The 24,935-nt window shown below is 34.9% G+C and overlaps 1 protein-coding gene across 5 annotated transcripts in view; it reads left to right on the forward strand.

The window, feature by feature from the left end:
• Positions 1-24,935, forward strand: part of RB1 (RB transcriptional corepressor 1) — a 181,117-nt gene that overhangs the window by 63,851 nt on the left and 92,331 nt on the right. For all 5 annotated transcript variants that reach the window (XM_053563125.1, XM_053563121.1, XM_053563119.1 and 2 more), the window contains 9 exons: positions 384-461; positions 2,884-2,993; positions 3,876-3,953; positions 14,824-14,911; positions 17,787-17,903; positions 22,355-22,411; positions 22,500-22,531; positions 22,615-22,691; positions 23,714-23,910. In XM_053563125.1, coding sequence (XP_053419100.1) covers positions 384-461; positions 2,884-2,993; positions 3,876-3,953; positions 14,824-14,911; positions 17,787-17,903; positions 22,355-22,411; positions 22,500-22,531; positions 22,615-22,691; positions 23,714-23,910 — 834 coding nt within the window. The remainder of the gene's footprint in view (positions 1-383; positions 462-2,883; positions 2,994-3,875; positions 3,954-14,823; positions 14,912-17,786; positions 17,904-22,354; positions 22,412-22,499; positions 22,532-22,614; positions 22,692-23,713; positions 23,911-24,935) is intronic.

Consider the following 24,935-nt stretch of genomic DNA (forward strand, 5'->3'; position numbering starts at 1 on the left):
AGCTGTGGCTTTGATGTAGACCGGCTGGATTTTAATTCTAATTCTGCCGCTTCCTTGTTGTGCAAATTTGGTCAAATTGGTTAATCTTTTTTGAGTGTCCTCTCTTTTTAAGGGTAGTTAAATTTGGAACATTGAAAATGGTTTCGATAGGTTCTCTTCCAATAGTTGCCATTTCCTTAGCAATTCCCCACTTATGGCAAATTTAGAGCCTGAGATTTCCCTTGCATATATTAAAATATAAACAACTGAATTGGTGTGGTTGGATGTCATTGATGAAAAGTCACTTAACGCTTTCATTCTGGTGTATTAACCAGAATAGAGACAGAGATTAGATTTTGTTTTGTTTTAAATTTTAATAGTTATGTCGTAACTTTTTTTTTCAGGTGAAAAATGTTTATTTCAAAAATTTTATACCTTTTATGAATTCTCTTGGAATTGCATCTTCTAATGGACTTCCAGAGGTAATCTGAAAATGTCTTAATAAAAATATATACACATTTTGGACTTTGGGGAAGGAAGATTCGTTTTCTGGATTTCTTATGATTAATTTACTGTATGTCAGTTTTTTTGTGCAAGGAGAGTAATCTAGCTAAGGTGATTTATGTTGAAACCAATTTTATAGAGGCAAAGAAACTTTTGAATATATACACAAATATATAAACAAGCACCATTTTGTGATGTGTATTAGAAATTGATTTGCACTGACATTTTTCAAAAACCAAATTGTTAGACTTTTAAATTTTTAAATGCCAATAAATGTTTACATATACAATCAGGCTAGGTATGTTGGCTCACGCCTGTGATCCGAGTACTCTGGGAGGCCAAGGCAGGTGGATTGTTTGAGCTTGAGTGTTTGACACCAGCCTTAGCAAAAGCAAGACTCCATCTCTACTAAAAATAGAAAAACTAACTGGGCATTGTGGCAGTGCTTGTAGTCCCAGCTACTTCGGAGGCTGAGGCAAGAGGATTGCTTGACTCCAGGAGTTTGAGAATGGTGAAGCCAGGGCACTCTATCCAGGGTGACAGTGTGAGACTCTGTCTCAAAAAAAAATAAGGAAGGAAATAAGTAAATATACTCAAATTTGATTCTTATTTACTCTGGTATGCATCCTTAATCACAGGATCTATGACTATTGGCATTAGCATTATTGGTACTACTATACTGTGGAATATTTCTTTTGAGCATTTTTGAAAGCCACTTAATTGAAAATAAATTTGATGGAAATGACTGTGACCATATTGCAGAAATCTTTTACCTTAATGAGGTATCATTCATCTGTTTTGTTTCATATTTTGCCACAAATGTGTTTTCAATGAATACAGAACAACTTAGACCTTTGGCTGGTAATGTGAAATATACAGAGAAAAGAATGCCGCGATAAACGTTAAGAACAAAAGCAGCAGTGTTTTAGAAGAACCTCATATTAGTTACCAAGACCTTAAGGCACAAAAGCAAATAGCTAAACTGCTAATTCTGTGACCTGAATTGTTAACTAGTTCTTGAATTAATTAAATTATTAATTCAACAAATATTTTTTGAGTGCTTACTATTTGCCAGGCATTGTGCTAGATGCCATAGATAGAGAGATTTAACTCTAAGTTGCCGTCTTAAGTCAGTTAAGGTCCTAGTGGGAGAAGCAGACAAAGAAATAGAATATTATAAAAGTCTACAAGAGTCTGAAAGAAGTATCCAGAGGGTTCTGTGGTATCTTAGAGGAGGGCTACCTAATCCGAACAGAGGCAAGTCGATTTCATGGAAAACAGTTTGGAGGTAATGTCATTTCTGAGTTGAGTAAGCCTTATGAGAGATGGCATTTCTAGGTGTTGGACATTGTAGATTCAAAGACATGGTGATATGAGTTGGTATGGCCTAGTCACTTAACTCCAAGTTACTGAGGGTAAAAGAGTGGTAAGATCCGGTACAGAAGAGGCAAGCAGGGACTAAGTGTTATTACCACATTAGGTACCCAAAAATATGCTATTTACAGCTCTAAAGGATCTCATACACTTGTAGTAATCTTTTTCTCTTAAAAAAATTATATTTTTAATGGACATCTTAAGAGAAACTTTTCATTTTTCCTACTATTTTGCATATAACTTCAGATGATTGTTAATTAGTGCTTCAGTAAAGTAGTACCGGAACAAGCACGAGTGACTGTTCTGCCTAATATACTTATGCAGACTAACAAAAAGTTTGCATTTAATTTGGTTTTTTCCTCCCACTCCTTTTAGAATGCAATTTTAGTTGTCTTAGGTCCAAATCACTTTCAAAAGTCACAGTAGAAAGCGTGCCAGTAGTCTGTAGGGCATTGCTTTTTAAAATATGATTATAAAATTGTGGATCAGAAATGATAAAACATAGATTGTATCAATTGAAATGTGTCTAAGATTGGGAATAAATTATACAATTATATTAATTGACCTGGTTAATTGAGGTAATTCTCTTGCCCAAGATACTTAACTAGAGGGAGATGGGATGAAGCACAGGGTTTAGAAAGATTAGCAAAATATATAATCAAGAGGATTTGTTGCAATGTTTGGAAAAAATGCTTTATTTTATATTAATAAATGTAGTATAGGATATTTACAGAATCTTGAAAATTAAGTGATTATAATAATATTTTATATTATTTATTTTATCTATATTAAGTACTGTTTGTGGCATCAGTGAGGTTTGTCTACATAAAATTATAATAAATGAGGTGCAAATGTAAAACCTGTAGTTTTCTATACCTTGTTTATGCTGCATATTTTGAAGTCAGTATATATTGTAAAAAAAATGTATATTGTACATAATAATTCTCTAATGAAATCTGTGCTACTTTATAGTACGAGATGTAATGACATGAAAAAGATAATCATCGGTGTTTTTTTTCTTTTGAGGTTGAAAGTCTCTCTAAACGATATGAAGAAATTTATCTCAAAAGCAAAGATCTAGATGCAAGATTATTTTTGGATCATGATAAAACTCTTCAGACTGATCCTATAGACAGGTATTGCACATGTGTATTTTTATTCATTGATATACTTTTGATACAGTCTGATATGTAGGTAGTTAAGTAGATTTTTAATTTAACTTAGTGATTTTTAAGTATCATTTATAACTTTCAAAGGTCTTTATATAAAGGTAAGATTAATCATATTTTAAGCATATAGTTTATTAACAGATGTAATATAAATTGCATTTATAACAACTACCTTTTTTCTAGTTAACTGATTTTATCATAATGTTTGGAGTAATTAGTTTATTCACGTTGGGGTCTCTGTCTCTTTTCTGTCCTTTCATCTACTATTGCCTTCCTAGTTCATTTTAAAAAATTAATATAAAATTATATCCTCCTGGACTATATCATGTAGAAACCTAAAATAAGAATGGTTGAGAATAATTACAAAAATTTATGACTGATCATCTTTAGCATAAAATTTTTAAATAAGAAACTGAAAATATGTGTAATTTAAATGTAGGAACTTTAAACATAGTAATGTTTTTAATTTTATGTACGTGAAAGTAAAGTTTATAGAAGGTATAATGCATTGAAAAACATGAGCTTTATTATTTTTAATAATGAACAACTTGGTTACTAATACCACCAGAGAGAAAAGGTCTAACTTTCACTCTCAAAAACATGCTTAATTATTGGTGTACCTCTTTGCCATAAACATAATGGAAATAGACCCACATTTAAGAACATTATTTAAAAAAGTAAAATATTATTTATTTAAGCAGCAATTGGGTCATCTCTTTCCTATCCTATTATCAATTTACTATTTTATATGATGTTGTTAGGCAACAGAAAGTATCGTACTGCTTTTTTGATGCGTAAAGCACAAATTGTAAATTTTCAGTATGAATGTTTTTCTTTATCATCATGTAGTTTTGAAACACAGAGAACACCACGAAAAAATAATGCTGCTGAAGAGGTGAATGTGATTTCACCACACACCCCAGTTAGGTATGAATTTTTCTACTTTTAATTTTCATTATCATTATTTATTAAGTGTTTTATAGCGCTTCAGGTTTGCTCATTTGTTTTAATATATACTCTTACATCATGCAACAAGTATATAATGAGTACTCTTTGTGTGCTGGGTGTTTACTAGTTGCTGAGGGTACAGTTATTAGAATTAGTTCTGTCTATCCTTAAGAAATGTAACAACATAACCTAAAATGGAAATGTGGTTTGATCTCGGTAAATAAAAAAGAGAATAAAAAACACCACCATTTGATTGTATATAACCTTGGAGGTGTAGAACTATTTTTATATCTTTTTCCTCATTAACTTCCCCCATCTGAATCTGTTACTAAGTCTTATTAAATCTACCTCCAAAATACTTTTGCGTCCATCCACTTTTCTCCATTTCTATCATCACCATCCTTGTCCAAGGCATCTTTCTCTTTCTCTTAGAGTTTTTGGAGTGGCCTACTAACTGATCTTGCTTCTTCTGCTCTCATTACTGTTCTTCTCTCCCTATCATCAAATCTGTTCTCCACAGAGATCTCAGAATAATACCCTAGAACTGTAAATCAGGTCACGTTCATCCTGCTTTTACAACTCTCTGATTGTTTGCAATTGCAGTTGGAATGTGATGCAAATTCCTTAATAGTGCCTATAAGACTGTATGATCTAGCTTCTGACATCTCTTCAACCTTATTTTATTTTCTTCGTTACTCTATGTTAGGCACACATTGGCCTTCTTTCAGTTTCTTTGACTCTTCAAACTCTTATGTACTTGAAAATCTTCATGCTTGATATTTCTTCTTCTTGAAACTCTTCCTTCTTTTCTTTCCAAAGAAGCACAAATACTGCTTTTGCAAAGATCTCTTTCTCTCCGAATTATTTTCCTTTATTATTCTTTTTCTTTCTTTTCTTTTTTTTTTTTTTTTTTTTATTGTTGGGGATTCAGTGAGGGTACAATAAGCCAGGTTACACTGACTACATTTGTTAGGTAAAGTCTTCTTGCAGTCATGTCTTGGCCTCAGAAGGTGTGGCACACACCAAGGCCCCACCAATCTCCCTCCATCCCTCTCTCTGCTTTTCCTTCCCCCGCTCCCCATGACCTTAATTGTCATTAATTGTCCTCATATCAAAATTGACTACATAGGATTCATGCTTCTCCATTCTTGTGATGCTTTACTAAGAATAATGTCTTCCATTTCCATCCAGGTTAATACGAAGGATGTAAAGTCTCCATTTTTTTAATAGCTGAATAGTATTCCATGGTATACATATATCACAGCTTGTTAATCCATTCCTGGGTTGGTGGGCATTTAGGCTGTTTCCACATTTTGGTGATTGTAAATTGAGCTGCAATAAACAGTCTAGTACAAGTGTCCTTATGACAAAAGGATTTCTTTCCTTCTGGGTAGATGCCCAGTAATGGGATTGCAGGATCAAATGGGAGGTCTAGCTTGAGTGCTTTGAGGTTTCTCCATACTTCCTTCCAGCAAGGTTGTACTAGTTTGCAGTCCCACCAGCAGTGTAAAAGTGTTCCCTTCTCTCCACATCCACGCCAGCATCTGCAGTTTTGAGATTTTGTGATGTGGGCCATTCTCACTGGGGTTAGATGATATCTCAGGGTTGTTTTGATTTGCATTTCTCTAATATATAGGGATGATGAACATTTTTTCATATGTTTGTTAGCCATTCATCTGTCTTCTTTAGAGAAGGTTCTATTCACGTCTCTTGCCCATTGATATATGGGATTGTTGGCTTTTTTCATGTGGATGAATTTGAGTTCTCTATAGATCCTAGTTATCAAGCTTTTGTCTGATTCAAAATTAGCAAATATTCTTTCCCATTGTGTAAGTTGTCTCTTTGCTTTGGTTGTTGTCTCCTTAGCTGTACAGAAGCTTTTCAGTTGATTGAAGTCCCATATGTTTATTTTTGTTGTTGTTGCAATTGCCATGGCAGTCTTCTTCATGAAGTCTTTCCCCAGGCCAATATCTTCCAGTGCTTTTCCTATGCTTTCTTTGAGGATTTTCATTGTTTCATGCCTTAAATTTAAGTCCTTTATCCATCTTGAATCAATTTTTGTGAGTGGGGAAAGGTGTGGGTCCAGTTTCAGTCTTTTAAATGTGGATATCCAGTTCTCCCAACACCATTTATTGAATAGGGTGTCTCTCCCCCAGGATATGTTCTTGTTTGGTTTATCGAAGATTAGGTGATTGTAAGATATTAGTTTCATTTCTTGGTTTTCTATTCGATTCCAAGTGTCTATGTCTCTATTTTTGTGCCAGTACCATGCTGTCTTGACCACTATGGCTTTGTAGTACAGACTAAAAGTATGCTGATGCCCCCAACTTTATTTTTATTACTAAGAACTGCCTTAGCTAGACGGGTTTTTCTCCGGTTCCATACAAAACGCATCAGTATGCTGATGCCCCCAGCTTTATTTTTATTACTAAGAACTGCCTTCGCTATACAGGTTTTTTTCCATACAAAATGCAGAATCATTTTTTCCAAATCTTGAAAGTACGATGTTGGTATTTTGATAGGAATGGCATTGAATAGGTACATTGCTTTGGGAAGTATAGATATTTTAACCATGTTGATTCTGTCCATCCATGAGCATGGTGTGTTCTTCCATTTGTTAAAATCCTCTGCTATTTCCTTTCTGAGGATTTCATAATTTTCTTTATAGAGGTCCTTCACCTCCTTCGTTAGGTATATTCCTAGGTATTTCATTTTCTTTGAAACTATGGTGAAGGGAGTTGTGTCCTTAATTAGCTTCTCATCTTGACTGTTATTGGCATATACAAATCTACTGAATTGTGGACATTGATTTTGTATGCTGAAACATTACTGTATTTTTTGATGACTTCTAGGTGTCTTGTGGTTGAGTCTTTGGGATTCTCTAAGTATAAGATCTTGTCGTCAGCAAAGAGGGAGAGTTTGACCTCCTCTGCTCCCATTTGGATTCCCTTTATTTCCTTGTCTTGCCTAATTGTATTGGCTAGAACTTCCAGCACTATGTTGAATAGTAAAGGTGACAGAGGAAAACCTTGTCTGGTTCCAGTTTTAAGAGGGAAAACTCAGTTTAACTTCATTCAGTAAAATATTAGCTGTGGGTTTGTCATAGATAGCTTCAATCAGTTTTAGGAATGTGCCACCTATGCCTATACTCTTCAGTGTTCTAATTAGAAAAGGATGCTGGATTTTATCAAATGCTTTTTCTGCATCTATTGAGAGGGTCATATGATCTTTATTTTTGCCTCTGTTAACATGGTGGATAACGTTTATGGACTTGCGTATGTTAAACCAGCCTTGCATCCCTGGGATGAAACCTACTTGATCATGATGGATGCTTTTTTGATGATAAGCTGTAATCTATTTCTAGGATTTTGTTGAGAATTTTTGCATCTATATTCATGAGTGAGATTGATCTGAAATTCTCCTTTTTGGTTGGTTCTTTTCCTGGTTTTGGTATCACGGTGATGTTTGCTTCATTGAATGTGTTGGGGAACATTCCTTCTTCCTCAATTTTTTGGAATAATTTCTGAAGTACAAGAATAAGCTCTTCCTTGAAGGTTTGATACAATTCTGGTGTGAAGCCATCTGGACCAGGGCATTTTTTGGTTGGAAGATTTTTTTATTGTTTCTTTAATCTCAGTGCTTGAAATTGGCCTGTTTACGAGCTCTATTTCTTCCTGGCTAAGTCTAGGGAGAGGGTGTGATTCTAAATATTGATCCATTTCCTTTACATTCTCAAATTTCTGGGCGTAGACTTTCTGGTAGTATTCAGAGGTGATCTCTTGTATCTCTGTGGGATCAGTTGTTATTTCCCCTTTATCATTTCTGATTGAGGTTACTAGAGATTTTACTTTTTTATTTCTCGTTAGTCTGGCCAATGGTTTATCTATTTTATTTATTTTTTCAAAAAACCAACTCCTTGTTTCTTTAATTTTCTGAATGGTTCTTTTGTTTTCAATTTCATTGATCTCTGATTTGATTTTGGATATTTCTTTTCTTCTACTGAGTTTAGGCTTAGATTGTTCTTCTTTTTCCAACTCCATAAGATGGCTTGTGAGTTTGTTGATGTGCTCTCTTTCTGTTTTTCGAATGTAGGCATCTAAAGCAATGAATTTTCCTCTCAAAACTGCTTTTGCAGTATCCCACAGGTTTTGGTAGGTTGTGTCTTCATTGTTGTTATGCTCAAGGAAGTTAATGATTTCCTGTTTTATTTCTTCCTGCACCCATCTGTTATTCAACAGAAGATGGTTTAATTTTCATGCCTTTGTGTGTGGTCAAATGTTTTTGTTAAGAGTTGAGTTTCACCCTTAGTGCCTTATGGTCTGAGAAGATACAAGGTAAAATTTCAATTCTTTTGATTCTGTTGAGGTTTGTTTTGTCTCCCAGGATATGATCAATTTTGAAGAACGTTCCATGGGGTGATGAGAAGAATGTATATTCTTTATCTTTGGGTTGGAGTGTTCTATATGTGTCTATCAAGCACAGTTGTTCTAGGGTATTTAAATCTCTTATATCTTTGTTTAATTTCTGTTTAGAGAATCTTTCCAGCTCTGTAAGAGGAGTGTTAAAGTCCCCTGTTCTTATGGTATTATCAGATATCATATTGCTCAGACTGAGTAAGGTCTGTTTCCAGAATCTGGGAGCATTTAAATTGGGTGCATAAATACTTAGAATTGAAATGTCTTCTTCTTGTATTTTTCCCTTGACTAATATAAAGTGACCATCTTTGTCTTTTTGACTTTAGTTGCTTTAAATCCACAAGTATCTAAAAATAAGATTGCAACTCCTCTTTTCTTCTGAATTCCATATGTCTGAAAAATTGTCTTCCAAACCTTGACTCGGAGTTTTAATTTGTCTTTGAAGCCAGGTGTGTTTCTTGCAGACAACAAATGGAAGGCTTGTGTTTTTAGTCCAGACAGCCAATCTATGTCTCCTCAGTGGGGAATTCAAGCCATTAACATTTACTGAGATAATTTGTAAGTGTGGTAGTGTTCTATTCATCTTATTTTGTGAGTGTCCATTGCTTAGTTTTATCTTTTGCATCGGTGTAGTGTGGAGGTTAGGTTCTGTCCTTTAATTTCTGAGTTTTTACTTTGCTGCTGATGCATTGTGATGGTCAGTGTGTAGAAGAGGTTGAAGTATTTCCTGTAGAGCTGGTCTTGTGGCGAATTTCCTCAATGTTTGTATATCCGTAAATAATTTGATTTCTCCATCAATTTTAAAGCTTAGCTTACCAGGGTACAAAATTCTGGGCTGGAAATTGTTCTGTTTAAGTAGATTAAAGGTAGATGACCATTGTCTTCTTGCTTAGAAAGTTTCATTAGAGAAGTCTGCGGTCACTCTGATGGATTTGCTCCTGTAGGTCAACTGGCGCTTACTCCTGGCAGCTTGCAGACTCTTTTCTTTTGTCTTGACTTTGGACAGGTTCATCACAATGTGTCTTGGAGAAGCTCGGTTAGAGTTGAGGTGACCTGGGGTCCAATATCCCTCTGAAACCAGTGTGTCAGAATCTTTGGTGATATTTTGGAAATTTTCTTTTATAATATTCTCTAGTATGACTTCCATTCCTCTGGGGCATTCTTCTTCCTCTTCTGGGATTCCTATAACTCGTATGTTAGAACGCTTCATAAGGTCCCATAATTCTGACAGTGAGCGTTCTGCTTTCTCTCTCTTCTTTTCTGCCTCTTTTACTATCTGAGTTATCTCAAGAACTTTGTCTTCTACCTCTGAAATTCTTTCTTCTGCATGGTCTAACCTGTTCCTGATACTTTCCATTGCATCTTTAAGTTCCCTAATTGACTGCTTCTGTTCCTTCAGCTCTGCTATATCCTTTCTATATTCTTCATATCATTCATCTCTTATTTGATTCTGTTTTTGGATTTCCTTTTGGTTATTTTCCACTTTATTAGCAGTTTCCTTCATTGTTTCCATCATTTCTTTCATTGTTTTCATCATGTGTATTCTAAATTCCCTTTCTGTCATTCCTAACATTTCTTTATTGGTGGAATCCTCTGCAGTAGCTACCTCATGGTCCCTTGGAGGGGTTGTTCTAGACTGGTTCTTCACGTTGCCTGGAGTTTTCTGCTGATTCTTCCTCATGAGTGATTTCTTTTATCTGTTTCCTTGCCCTAATTTTCCTTTCACTTCCTCTTGCTCTTTTAAGTTCCTGTGCCTGTGGACTAAGATTTTGGTGAGTCCTATTGTATATGATCAGAAGGATGAGAAGGTGGGATGAAAGAAAAAAGGAAAGAACGAAAAGAAAATGGAGAATGGAGAGGGGGTGGGTAAAAGGAATCTTGACAGAAAGAAGAGAGGCACAGAAAGAGGGAGACAGAGCAATATATGTATACAGTAGGGTACTTTGACACAACCTTAAAAACCCCCAACCTCTGGGGGTGCCTGGTTGGTTGGTTCCCTTTAGGTCAGCAGCTCTTTGCTAACCTGATCAGACACAGTACCCCACCTCCACCAAGTAGAGAGGAAAGACAAAAATGCTATAAATGAAACCAAAACAAGCAAACAGGAAACTTTACGGGATAAAAGTGGGTGAAAAACCAAATAATAGGGGTAGAAACACTAACAGATATGAAATTCTAGTTATTTAAAAGGCAGCGATGGGAAATTGTATTTAAACTAAGCTGGAGAATGAAAAGAAAAAATCTGTACGGAAAAGTTTGAAATTAAAAAACAAAAGAACAACAACAACATCAAAATAAACAAAAAACAAACAAACAAAAACAACCAAAAACAAAGCAGTATATATATCTCCTTGTATATTTTCTGGGCAACAGGTGGTCTTCTGGGGTATGAGATGTTAATCATAATGCTGATATGACTGGAGGCCTCCGCTGATTTCTCAAACCCCACAGGGTAGACACACTAAGTCTCTCTTCAGCCCTCTTAAAAGGCACTTTAAGCTACTAAACTTGCTAAGCAGAAACTTTCCCAGGAACGTACTTGTCGTTGGAATCACTGCTGAAGTGGCTATCTACTTACCCAGTGTGCCAAAACTGGTCTCACTCTGCCCCTGAGGGTTAGGGCTGTAAGGCGGCTCAGTCCCTGCCTTTAGGCTGCTCAGTCACTAGGTCACTAGCTCCCGCCCAGTCCTTGCTCTGCAACCCTGAGGGCAGACCTTGTTGGGGCAGTTCTCTCACAATGGCTCCCTGCAGCCCACAGCCAAACACTATTAGGTCAGCCACTCAGTCTGGGGCCCCAGACAATGCCCAAAGTTCTCTGCACTCCTGCCCAAGCTCTCCCCAAGGCAGTTCAACTGAGTGCCAAGTCCAAAAACACCAAAACAGTTCACAGGTAAGGCCTTTCCAGTTTTCAGTCTTGCTGCTACTGCACTTACAGCTGTCGGCGGGATTAGACCAATCGAACACATGCAATTACTTGCCAGTTTTCCACTGTTTTTGTCCTCCTCTTGGGGTCCAGAAGTCTCTCGCTGACTCCCTGTATCCTTAAAGGCATGATTATAGGCAGATCCCACCAGGCAGAGATGCCTGGAGTCTTATCTCCCCAGACTCACAGTGCCCAGATGCAAGGAAGCTGTTACTCTGTCTCCATCTTGCTGTCTTCTAACTCAGTGTCTTTCTTCATGGAGCACGTGCTCTAATGTACCTTTAAGTCACGGGGTTTTCCTATTTGCCTTTATTATTCTTTTTCATAGCATCCTATTCCATTCCTTCATAGCATACATCACAATGTATAATGATAAATTTATTATAACTTATAATGATAAAATTTATTTCTGTGTTTGTACTTGGTTATCTTTTACTAAGAACCACAATAAACTTTAAATTCAATATCACATGCACCATGACTTTTTTCTCCATCATTTAATAATTAGGGCCTATCGTAATATTGGGTACATAGTAGGCAATTAATATATTTCAAATGACTGTATAAATGTTTAAACAAATACATTGTCATTTAGGTATAGAAATAGGTTTAAGGACAAGTTAATGAGATTACACAGAAGAGACTTTATAAAGCAATATCTGAACTGAATTTTGAAGCAGGATTTGTATCATAGGGCAAGAATTTTAGGGAGTGAGAACAGCAGGTGCAAAGAGATGGAAGTGTAAAACAGCACAATGTGTCTGGAGTCGTGGCTCATACCTATTAATCCCAGCACTTGGGAGGCCAAGGTGGGTGGATTGCCTGAGGTCATGAGTTCAAGACCAGCCTGAGCAAAAGCATGACCCCACCCCCAGCCACTTGTCTCTAAAAATAGCCAGGCATTGTGGCTGGCATAGCTCACAGCTACTTGTGAGGCTGAGCAAGAGAATTTCTTGAGCCCAAGAGTTTTAGGTTGCTGTGAGCATTCTACCAAGGGTGACAAAGTGAGACTCTGTCTCAAAACAACAACAACAATAACAACATCTAAAAAAAAAAAAACCAGCACAATGTGTCTGGGGAATTATTTCCAGCTCTGTGTTGATTGACCCTAAGGTGTAATATGTGAGATTGAAGCATCAGGAAGAAGAGGGTAGGCACTAAATATGAAGAGCCTTGTATGTCATACTCAAATATTTGAACTGTAGCATGTACATGATATAGCCTGTGCTATACCTGGGTGGTAGGGCGGGGTAAGATTAAATCAGACTTGATTTTTACAAGTTTAGGTGGTAGTAGCTCCTGAGAAGATGGACATAAGAGGATAAGAGAAGATGAGAAATAGACCTGTCAATCCGTCTCAGTAGTGGTAACCAGGGATACAAATTAGAACAGTCGGAGGTAGTTTCTCAGAGTACCCATGACTACTACCACCAACATAGGGAGTGAAAATCTCTGTACTGGTCTGCTTATCAGTTGAGAGATTTTGAAGATCTAAACTAGTAAGAGTGATGGTGGGAATGAAGTAACAAGAAAAGGTTTGATAAATATGTGATGAATTTATATTTAGAGTATTCTTGAGTCACTTTTGAAGAAGATGTCTAATAAGCAGTAGGATAGAAGGATCTTAAAGACGTGGGAAACAGGGCGGTGCCTGTGGCTCAGTGAGTAGGGTGCTGGCCCCATATACCGAGGGTGGCAGGTTCAAACCCAGGCCTAGCTAAACTGTAACCAAAAAATAGCTGGGCGTTGTGGCGGGCACCTGTAGTCCCAGCTGCTTGGGAGGCTGAGGCAAGAGAATCGCGTAAGCCCAAGAGCTAGAGGTTGCTGTGAGTCCTGTGACATCATGGCACTCTACCGAGGGCAGTAAAGTGAGACTCTGTCTCTACAAAAAAAAAAAAAAAGACGTGGGAAACATCAGGGGAGTTAAAACGCTAAAAATAAATGAGATTGTCTGAAGTGAGGATGGATAATAGCAAGATTAGGTGGCGAGGGCTGAACCCTAAAGAATACAAGCATTGACCAGGCACAGTGGCTCATGTGTGTAATCCTAGAACTCTGGGAGGCCAAGGGAGGAGGATCAAGACCAGCCTAAGCAAGAGTGAGACCCTGTCTCTACTGAAAATAGAAAAATTGGCTGGGCCTCATAGCATGTGTGCCTCTAGTCCCAATTATTTGGGAGGCTGAAGCAGGAAGGTCGTTTGAGCCTAGAAGTTTGAAGTTGCTGTGAGCTATAGTAATGCTACTGCATTTTAGCCAGGGTGATAGAATGAGAACCTGTCTCAAAAAAAAAAAAAAAGAAGAAGGAGAAGAAGATGATGATGATGATGAAGAATGCTAGTATTTAAGTACTTGAAGCAGGGGTCCTTAACTACGGCCCGCGGGCCACATGAGGTGGTGTGATTGTATTTGTTCCCGTTTTGTTTTTTTACTTTTTTTACTTTTTTACTCAAAATAAGATATGTGCAGTGTGCATAGGAATTTGTTCATAGTTTTTTTTTTTAAACTATAGTCCGACCCTTCAACGGTCTGAGGGACAGTGAACTGGCCCCCTGTTTAAAAAGTTTGAGGACCCGTGGTCTAGAGAATGAGAAAGTTTAGCTGAGGAGCCCAGGGAGTAAAAAGAGGGAGAGAGTAAACAGAGTGATTCTGTAAAGTGTTTAAGAATCACAGATGCTTCAAAGAAGTCAAGTATCAGAACAAATTTGGTTTTAGCAGCTGATCATTTGTGACTTTAAATTGTAGCTTAAATATGATTAGTGGGCATAGATGCCTATAGAAGCCATATGACAACATATTGAGAAGTGAGGAGGTATAGATACCAATTTAAAAAGAGAGCCTTGGCCGAGGGCAACGAGTTTATTTTACTAAATAATAATTTAAGGACTTTTTCAGCCCTTAACATTCTACAGTTCTTTATATGTATGTATCATTAAACAGTGTCTGAAATGTACTGCTACTCCAAAACTGTACATTAATATTTGCTGTACACCACACACACACACACACACACACACACACACACACGGTGGGATTAAAGCGATTTTAAGAGATTGACCTAATTTTATCTTTTAGCAATATAAATGTATGCATTTCATTTTTTCTTTTATCTTTTGACTTTTACAATTATCTAGGACCTTTGTATCCTTTTTTCTTGAATATGTCCATAAAGGAGAATCACTTGATTCTTTACTTGAGTTACTAAATATCTTATTATCTTTATTTAATTGTAGTAATGTTTTCTTGATGCCAATTTAAATATTTTCTCCTGAAAATAATGTCATTAGTTTGATCAATTCATATTTTTATTGACATATAGTCTCATCAGTAAATAAGTACATTTGTTATATAATTATAAACTTGTTGATTATAATACCTATTTTGTTAAAGAATTAAATAAAATGTTATTTCTTGTCCAAATTAAACCACATATATTTAACTTGGGAGATAGATGCATTTCAATTTTTCTTTTCCTTCATTGCCTAACACTTCTATCTTTTTTTTTTTCTTTTAGGACTGTTATGAATACTATCCAACAATTAATGATGATTTTAAATTCGTCAAGTGATCAACCATCAGAAAATCTGATTTCCTATTTTAATGTAAGCCATATAGGAAACATTATTATAATATCTTGGCAAGGAAATTTGAAATTGAAAGTTAAAGAACTGTACTGTTTAAAACACTTATCTCCAGTCAAACCTAGTTAGTTATTAACTTTTCTTTCTTAACTCTTCAAATTAGGTATTATTAGTAGTATTGTTTTATTGATAGTGTTATTTTTAGATTTTCTTATGTTTACCATTTTCCTTCCTCACCATTCTTTCTTGCAGTTTAGACCTCCATTCTGAGATCATTTTTTTTCTTTAGATTTGTCTTTTAATAATTCTGTTAGTGAGGTTAGATTAAGATGAACTTTTGAGGTTCTTTTTTTTGTCTGAAAATATCTTTACCTTATTTTTAGTGAGATAGCTTAGCTGGATCTTCCTTTCTAGGTTCTACTTTCTCTTAGAAGTTTGAAGATATTACTTTACTACTTTTGCTATTTGAAGATACTACTTTTGCTATTTCCTGGCTCCCACTTTTGCTAATTAAGAAGTCTTCTATAATGTAACTTTGTTCTTCTGTGGTTAGGCTGTCTTTTCTCTCTGGCTTCTTTGAATATGATTTTAGATATAATTTAACACTACTCATCCTATATTTAACACATCTTCACTTACAATCTTGTCTGGTGCCCTGTACATTGCAATGTGCAACTCCTGATACACCCTGAGTGTGATATCTCTAGGCCCCTGCCTGTGCTCCTAAGAAAAGGATGAAAGAAAATGGAAACTACCATGTATATTGCTTGCTTGCTCCTTCCTCCTTATTTAAACTCAGAAGAGAATTAGGACCCATTGAAAAGCTCATCCATGGAAATTGGATACAAAGCTGGGAGACTTATTAAAATTTCATTTATTCTAGTAACTGCTTTTTGTAATTGTTGTTCACTGCCATAATCTGCCTGAGATTTTGTCATAATCTGTTGTCATCTCTTTGCTATATTTCTCCCAGGAATTAGTAATTTCTATTATCATTTTCATAATTATGTTGGCTCAGAACTGATTTTCTTTGTCCAACTTGCATAAAGTTGCTTTTGTTTGTGGGTTATCAGTAGCACAAAGAATATTTGCCAAAATATTCCAAAAATTCCAGGTAACTGGAATTTTTACCAAGGGTTAATAGAAAATAAAAGAAAGATAATCTCTCTCTTCTCAAATATGATTTTTATGTACTTACTCCAATATTTGAAGTATGCAGGAACTCTTTTTTATTTTTAGTTACCTTAATTGGGCAGAAAATTCTGCCTCAAGGACCTTTATTGGAGCTTAATTTAAAGCTTAACTTTTAATGAAGTTTGACAGTAACTTCAAAATTTTACATAGATGACAAATTGCCTATCTTGGAGTAAGCATGTCTAGAAGGTCATTACATTTTCCTTGATTTTACTTCTTCAGTAGCTTGGATTTCTTCATTTTAAAGATTAATGCCATCTTCCCTATGTGTAAAATCTTAGAAGCTATAGACGTTTTTAATGGATATTTTGGCAACAATGATTTCATGGAAGGAACTTCTTTTTAAATTTTTTTTTTTAATTTCAGATTAATATGAGGGTACAAATGTCTGTTACAATTGTTTTCAATTCTAAGGTAAAGCTGAGCCCTTCACTGGGATGTGTGTTGAATACCCTCACATTGTGCACATTAGGTGAGATCCCAACATTCACCCTGCCTTCTATCCTCTCCCCTCTTTCTCTTCCCGCCTCCCTCTTGTTCCTCTCACATCCACCTTGGTAAACTATACCTTTGTTTTTTCTTTCCTGTGGACATATAGTTGTTTATATATATATATTGGTTTCATATTAGTATTGAGTACATTGGATACTTTTTATTTCCATTCTTGAGATACTTTACCAAGAAAAATATGTGTCATCTTCATCTAGGTAAACACAAAAGATGTGTGAAGTCTCCATCTTTTCTTATGGCTAAATAGTGTAGCTCCATGATATACATATACCATAATTTGTTAATCCATTCATGGGTTGATGGGGACTTGGGTTGCTTCTATGTCTTGGCAAATGCTTCTTTGTTATAGGTTTCTAAGATTTGTGTATTTTTTTTTTTCAGGAAGATACAATATGTTCTGGAATATAAAATTTTTGAATGACAATGTGTGCATTACAAAGAAAATTATAATTAGTTTTAGAAAGTTTATTTTCTAATATAGAAAATCTTGAAAGTAGTTTGTCTATAAATGTTATAAAAAATAAAATCCATCTTTGTAGCTGATAAGAAGCACGTTTATAATATATTTCTAATATATATCACAATATCAATTATAGAATATGATAGTACATCATAACGTATGTTTTAATACAGAATCTTTTATGATATATTTTAATTATTAAAGTTGATATAGCTCTACCCCAAATGACACATGTATTGAAACTTTTTTTGTAACTATTTCCCTATCTTGTATTTCTGAAGGTGTAAATGGTTTAGCTAATTAAGTCTTTCTAGCACAGTTTTAAATTAGAAAATGATACCAAAGTCAAATCTTAGTTGTGCTTCTTCACTTGATTTTTTGGTGGTAACATCTATCTCAATGTAACTCTTAATTGAAGATAGTTAATGAAAATATACGAGGCTCTTTTTGATATATGAAAGGGCTAACACATCTGCTCTTCTCTTGTCTAGTAGAAGAAGATTTAGATAATGTTTTTAGTTGTACTCTAGTATTTTTTGGTCATTAGCAACTAATGAGGTTCTCTTACCTGCTTATTTTTAGTAGTTTTGTCTACTAGTTATTGGGGAAGTGTTTCCACATTTTAAAAAATAGCTGAAAGTTAAAAGTAATATACATGTATTATGGAACAGAAAATGTTAATTCTGATTAAACAGTATCCTCAATGTTGATTTCTGTTTATACTTCATAAAGAACTGCACAGTGAATCCAAAAGAAAGTATCCTGAAAAGAGTGAAAGATATTGGATATATTTTTAAAGAGAAATTCGCAAAAGCCGTGGGACAGGGATGTGTTGAAATTGGATCACAGGTAATTTGAGTTCACTTTAATGAGTAGTACTATATCATACCACTTTTAAAGATATCATCTGTCCAGATTATATCAATACTTTAATAGTATTTGTCTAGGAGTATAAAATACTGGCAGATACTATGTTCTAACTGCCTGTGTATGCTGCTGTTTATGGGAAACCACCCCTCATTCCATTACAAAAAAAATATGTATATATGCCAGTTGTAGACATTTTAGAAAATATTAGCAAGAAAAAAGTTGAAATCTTTGATATTATTAAACTTTTGATGTATATGCTTTGACTTCTATGTGTACAAATAATCATGTATAAATTTACCACTTTGGAGATTCCAAGGATTATATAGGGTAGAAAACTAATGCCTTAGACAAGTGCACCCATATAGTATAAAATATTTTAAAAATGGTACACTTGTATGAGGCATTTACTGTGAATGGAGCTTGCAGGATTGGAATTTGCTCTGGGTGAATGAATGTGAAGGCTCAAGACATTATTTACATGTAAATTTTATAAATACTATACTTTGACTACATTAAATTTATGTTAAAAGTTTTTCTTTCTTCAATAATAAATTTACCTTAGTTTACTATAACTATTTTACCATATATGTTTTAAAAACTTTAACTTTTTGACTCTTCTGCAATGACACTTAGCTTGAAATGTAAACATATTGTTCACATGGATAAAAATATTATCTATTTTCTATTTTTTCTATTCTCTTTTTCTATTTTTAAAATGTTTTAAATTTTACTTTTTAAATGTTTTTGCTAAAAACTAAGTGAGAGACACACTAGCCTAGATCCATGCAAAGTCAGGATTATCAATATCACTATCTTCCACCTCTGCATCTTGTCCCACTATGTGTACAGGGGCAATCGCATGCACAGAATGATAATGATACCTTCTTCTGGAAGGCCTGTTAAAGGACCTGCCTGAGGCTGTTAAAAGTTAACTTTTTTTTTAATAGGTAGAAAGAATAAAGTTTAAAATAATGATTAAAGTATACGTTATAGTAAATACACAAACCAGTAGCATAGTTATTTATTATCATTATCAAGAATTATGTACTCATCCCAGGGATGCAAGGCTGGTTTAACATACGCAAGTCTATAAACGTTATCCACCATATTAACAGAGGCAAAAATAAAGATCACATGATCCTCTCAATAGATGCAGAAAAAGCATTTGATAAAATCCAGCATCCTTTTTTAATTAGAACACTGAAGAGTATAGGCATAGGTGGCACATTTCTAAAACTGATTGAAGCTATCTATGACAAACCCACAGCCAATATTTTACTGAGTGGACTAAACCTCAAAGCTTTTCCTCTTAGAACTGGAACCAGACAAGGTTGTCCTCTGTCACCTTTACTATTCAACGTAGTGCTGGAAGTTCTAGCCAATACAATTAGGCAAGACAAGGAAATAAAGGGAATCCAAATGGGAGCAGAGGAGGTCAAACTCTCCCTCTTTGCTGACGACATGATCTTATACTTAGAGAACCCCAAAGACTCAACCACAAGACTCCTAGAAGTCATCAAAAAATACAGTAATGTTTTAGGATATAAAATCAATGTCCACAAGTCAGTAGCCTTTGTGTACACTAATAACAGTCAAGATAAGCTAATTAAGGACACAACTCCCTTCACCATAGTCTCAAAGAAAATGAAATACCTAGGAATATACCTAATGAAGGAGGTGAAGGACCTCTATAAAGAAAACTATGAAATCCTCAGAAAGGAAATAGCAGAGGATATTAACAAATGGAAGAACACACCATGCTCATGGATGGGAAGAATCAACATTGTTAAAATGTCTATACTTCCCAAAGCAATCTACCTATTCAATGCCATTCCTATCAAAATACCAACATCCTACTTTCAAGATTTGGAAAAAATGATTCTGCGTTTTGTATGGAACCGGAAAAAACCCCGTATAGCTAAGGCAGTTCTCTGTAACAAAAATAAAGCTGGGGGCATCAGCATACCAGATTTTAGTCTGTACTGCAAAGCCATAGTGGTCAAGACAGCATGGTACTGGCACAAAAACAGAGACATAGACACTTGGAATCGAATTGAAAACCAAGAAATGAAACTAACATTTTACAACCACCTAATCTTTGATAAACAAGAACATACCTTGGGGGAAAGACTCCCTATTCAATAAATGGTGTTGGGAGAACTGGATGTCTACGTGTAAAAGACTGAAACTGGACCCACACCTTTCCCCACTCACAAAAATTGATTCAAGATGGATAAAGGACTTAAATTTAAGGCATGAAACAATAAAAATCCTCCAAGAAAGCATAGGAAAAACACTGGAAGATATTGGCCTGGGGAAAGACTTCATGAAGAAGACTGCCATGGCAATTGCAACAACAACAAAAATAAACAAATGGGACTTCATTAAACTGAAAAGCTTCTGTACAGCTAAGGAGACAATAACCAAAGCAAAGAGACAACCTACACAATGGGAAAGGATATTTGCATATTTTCAATCAGACAAAAGCTTGATAACTAGGATCTATAGAGAACTCAAATTCATCCACATGAAAAAAGCCAACCATCCCGTATATCAATGGGCAAGAGATATGAATAGAACTTTCTCTAAAGACGACAGACGAATGGCTAACAAACCCATGAAAAAATGTTCATCATCTCTGTATATTAGAGAAATGCAAATCAAAACAACCCTGAGATATCATCTAATCCCAGTGAGAATGGCCCACATCACAAAATCTCAAAACTGCAGATGCTGGCGTGGATGTGGAGAGAAGGGAACACTTTTACACTGCTGGTGGGACTGCAAACTAGTACAACCTTTCTGGAAGGAAGTATGGAGAAACCTCAAAGCACTCAAGCTAGACCTCCCATTTGATCCTGCAATCCCATTACTGGGCATCTACCCAGAAGGAAAGAAATCCTTTTATCATAAGGACACTTGTACTAGACTGTTTATTGCAGCTCAATTTACAATCGCCAAAATGTGGAAACAGCCTAAATGCCCACCAACCCAGGAATGGATTAACAAGCTGTGGTATATGTATACCATGGAATACTATTCAGCCATTAAAAAAAATGGAGACTTTACATCCTTCATATTAACCTGGATGGATGTGGAAGACATTATTCTTAGTAAAGCATCACAAGAATGAAGAAGCATGAATCCTATGTACTCAATTTTGATATGAGGACAATTAATGACAATTATGGTTATGGGGGGGAAACAGAAAGAGGGAAGGAGGGAGGTGGGTGGGGCCTTGGTGTGTGTCACACTTTATGGGGGCAAGACATGATTGCAAGAGGGACTTTACCTAACAATTGCAATCAGTGTAACCTGGCTTATTGTACCCTCAATGAATCCCCAACAATAAAAAAAAAAAAAAAAAAGAATTATGTACTGTGCATAATTGTATGTGCTAAACTTTTATACAACTTAGGAACACAGTAGGTTTGTTTATACCAGCACCACCATAGAAGTATGAGTAACCCGTTGTGCTGTAACATCATAATACATGATAGGAAATTTTTCGTTTTGTTACAATCTTATGGAAATCTTATGGGTTCACTATTGTATATAAGGCCTGTCTTTGAGCAAAACATTATTATGTGGCACATGGGGTTTGTGGTTTGAGATTTGTGCTTTTGATTTGGAATGAAGGAATATGGTTTGCGTGTATATCTAAAGTTTGGTTATTCTTCCAACTGATGGGGACGTTATTTAAGACTTTTTACTGATAAGGTCAGTTTGGTTTGATTTTTGCCTGTGTCAGTTTTACTGAATTTTGTGGACAGAATCTGTTCTCTTTTTCCTACATACCATCTTGAAAATACATATTCTGGGTCACCGAAGTATTATAATAGATATGTAAAGTGCTAAAAATAGTACTAGGCATATAACCTGTCCTTAGTATGAACGATGTAGATTGAAATGGAGTGAAGGAAAGCCAAGGTACTGAATGTAGCTTGGGATGCTTAGGGATGTTAATCATCATTTTATGCTTAAGTCTTGAGTTGTAGACAAGCTATCTTTTCTGATCATTGGTAACCATATTTCTAATAAAGGTCAGAAGTGTGTTATAAGGGTGGCACCTGTGGCTCAGTGAGTACGGCTATATACCAGCCCCATATACCAACGGTGGCAGGTTCAAACCCAGCTCCGGCTGAACTGCAACATAAAAATAGCCAAGCGTTGTGGCAGGTGCCTGTAGTCCCAGCTGCTTGGGAGGCTGAGGCAGGAGAATTGCGGAAACCCAAGAGCTGGAGGTTGCTGTGAGTCCTGTGATGTCATGGCACTCTACCGAGGGTGGTAAAGTGAGACTCTGTCTCTACAAAAAAAAAAAAAAGAAGAAGAAAAGACTTTTTAAAAAATTAGTAATTGTAAAAAAAATTAGTAATTGTGATTTTGTAGAGTAAAAGGATCTTATTTTTCTTTTTCTTTTTTGTTTGTAGCGATATAAACTTGGAGTCCGATTGTATTACCGAGTAATGGAATCTATGCTTAAATCAGTAAGTTAAAAATAATATAATAGAAAAAAATTTAATGCTGTTACAAATACAGTTTCAGTTAAACTTTTAAAAAAATTATCTATTTTAGGAAGAAGAACGATTATCCATTCAAAATTTTAGGTAAATTTTTTAATTTTATTAAAACAATTTTTTTCTTTTTATAAGAGTAAATATTTTGTGATCATTATTTTTTTTCTTTTTAGCAAACTGCTGAATGACAACATCTTTCATATGTCTTTACTGGCGTGTGCTCTTGAGGTTGTAATGGCTACATATAGCAGTAAGTTAAATTTTAGTAAATAAACATTTTAGATCAATTTAAAGTCAAAAAATAAACCCAAGGTGTGGTGTGTTTTTTTTTCAGGGGTGGGGGATAGTGTGGTGTTAAGGAGAAGAAATGGGTATTTTAGATCACTAATATGCTGAAGAATGTCATTGGTCATCATAAGCCATTTAAGTGGCTTATTATCTGAATTATTTGAGGTCATCTTGAGGATAGTATTTCACTAGGCTCCTGTTCTGAGAATACTGAATCCAAGAAAATTGGATTGTACCTATTTAGATTGTCAAGTGCCAAAGGAATACTAAAGAGCGGCCTGTACTGATAGGGAAGCACTGCTGTAGGTAGGCTCTGTGGTTGTGAAACCAAAGATTGGAGCTAGAATCCACCAGATGAACAGAACAAAGGCCAATAACAGTGTTTTTAATAATTTTAAGTATGTATTATTTTATAAGTAATGTTGCAAAATGTTAAAGAAAAGTTTTATTTGTAGAAACATAAGAGGAACATTTATCTAGGGATACAAATAAATACACAATTAATAAAAGAGGAACTTAAATTAGTAAACAAATAAGGAAAACTGAATCCTCATTAATATTCAAGAAATGCACATTTTAAATAGGTACCATTTTCTAACCAATGAAATTAGCAGTATCTTGAAGAATCCTTCCCTCTTCTCACCAAGAATTAAGGAGAATTAAAATGGATATGCTGATGAATTGCTGGTAAGATAGTAAGCCTGTCCCTAATACAAGTTTAAGATATTCAAACTTTTGAAAATTTGATATAAGCCATGAGACCTTTCTCTAGGGAAAAATATACATGCACATACACTCAAAATTTGGAAGCGTGCTTCCTATGAGTCTGCAGACTCCAGAATAAAAAATTCTGCTGTAAATAAAAACTGTTTAACCTTTCTGCTGCTTTAATTATTTGTTTGACAAAGCTTCCAAATAAAAATACCTACCTAGTTGCAGTTTTAACATTTCATACCTAAGTTACATTTTTTCTTTCATTTTTAGGAAGTACATCTCAGAATCTTGATTCTGGAACAGATTTGTCCTTCCCATGGATTCTGAATGTACTTAATTTAAAAGCCTTTGATTTTTACAAAGTGATTGAAAGTTTTATCAAAGCAGAAGCCAACTTGACAAGAGAAATGATAAAACATTTAGAACGATGTGAACATCGAATCATGGAATCCCTTGCATGGCTCTCAGTAAGTAACTAGATAACATGATTAAAGATACTCATGTGCATATGGCTAACAAAGTATCTGTTAGTGAGAGGTATTTCTTAACATCTACCTCAAGAGCAGATATGCAATTTAATGAATAATGTTATTTCAGTGTGTATTCCAAGCATCAAGTAGAATATTAGAATGGAGTTTTATTTGAGCTCTCCAAACCATCAAATACAACACAGTCATTTATTTAGAAATAGCTTTACTTAAAACATGGCACTTTAAAAGGAATAATGTTATTTCAGTATGTAGTCCAAGGATCAAGTAGAATATTAGAATGGAGTTTAATTTGAACTCTCCAGACCATCTAATCCAGTGGTTCTCAACCTGTGGGTCGCGACCCCTTTGTAACAATGAAAATATATCGCGGCATTAGGAAGATTGAGAACCACTGATCTAATACAACATAGTGATTTATTTAGAAATAGCTTTCCTTAAAACATAGCATTTTAAACAAAGAATTCTTTAAAGCATTTAGGTAATTTATTTAAAATGCAGGTATTCTATTTGAAAATGTAAATAATCTGCTCTTAAATTTCAACAAAATAAACATTTTGAGATAATGCTATTTAGATGTTAAATTTAGTAGGATTTATTTTGTCCCATTATTAAAAAGAATACAAAAATCTACACTTTTGTTCTATTATGTTTCAAGCATTATAGGGGCATAAATCATATTCTCTAGGTTCTATTTATAACATGCAAGCTATTGATAAAGCTTTTGTTTTAATAAGGTGGCATTTGCTATGTAATAGTGAAATATTTATTTGAAGTTTTTTTATGCTCTTTAAATCTGCGTGGTTAGATAATACTTCATGAATCATCAGATTTGTAGGTTAATAGCTGGTTTCTTTTGAAACTGTGTTGTATACTATGCAGATACCTTTTAATTTTATCAATGTATAGAAATGGTAATAAAGAAAATTTAGATGTCAGTTATATTAGAATCCTAATTTTCTCATGTAACCCTAGGTTTAACTTCTTGATGTTTTAAATATTTA

Source organism: Nycticebus coucang, chromosome 15, assembly GCF_027406575.1.
Source record: "Nycticebus coucang isolate mNycCou1 chromosome 15, mNycCou1.pri, whole genome shotgun sequence".
NCBI classification, from domain to species: domain Eukaryota; kingdom Metazoa; phylum Chordata; class Mammalia; order Primates; family Lorisidae; genus Nycticebus; species Nycticebus coucang.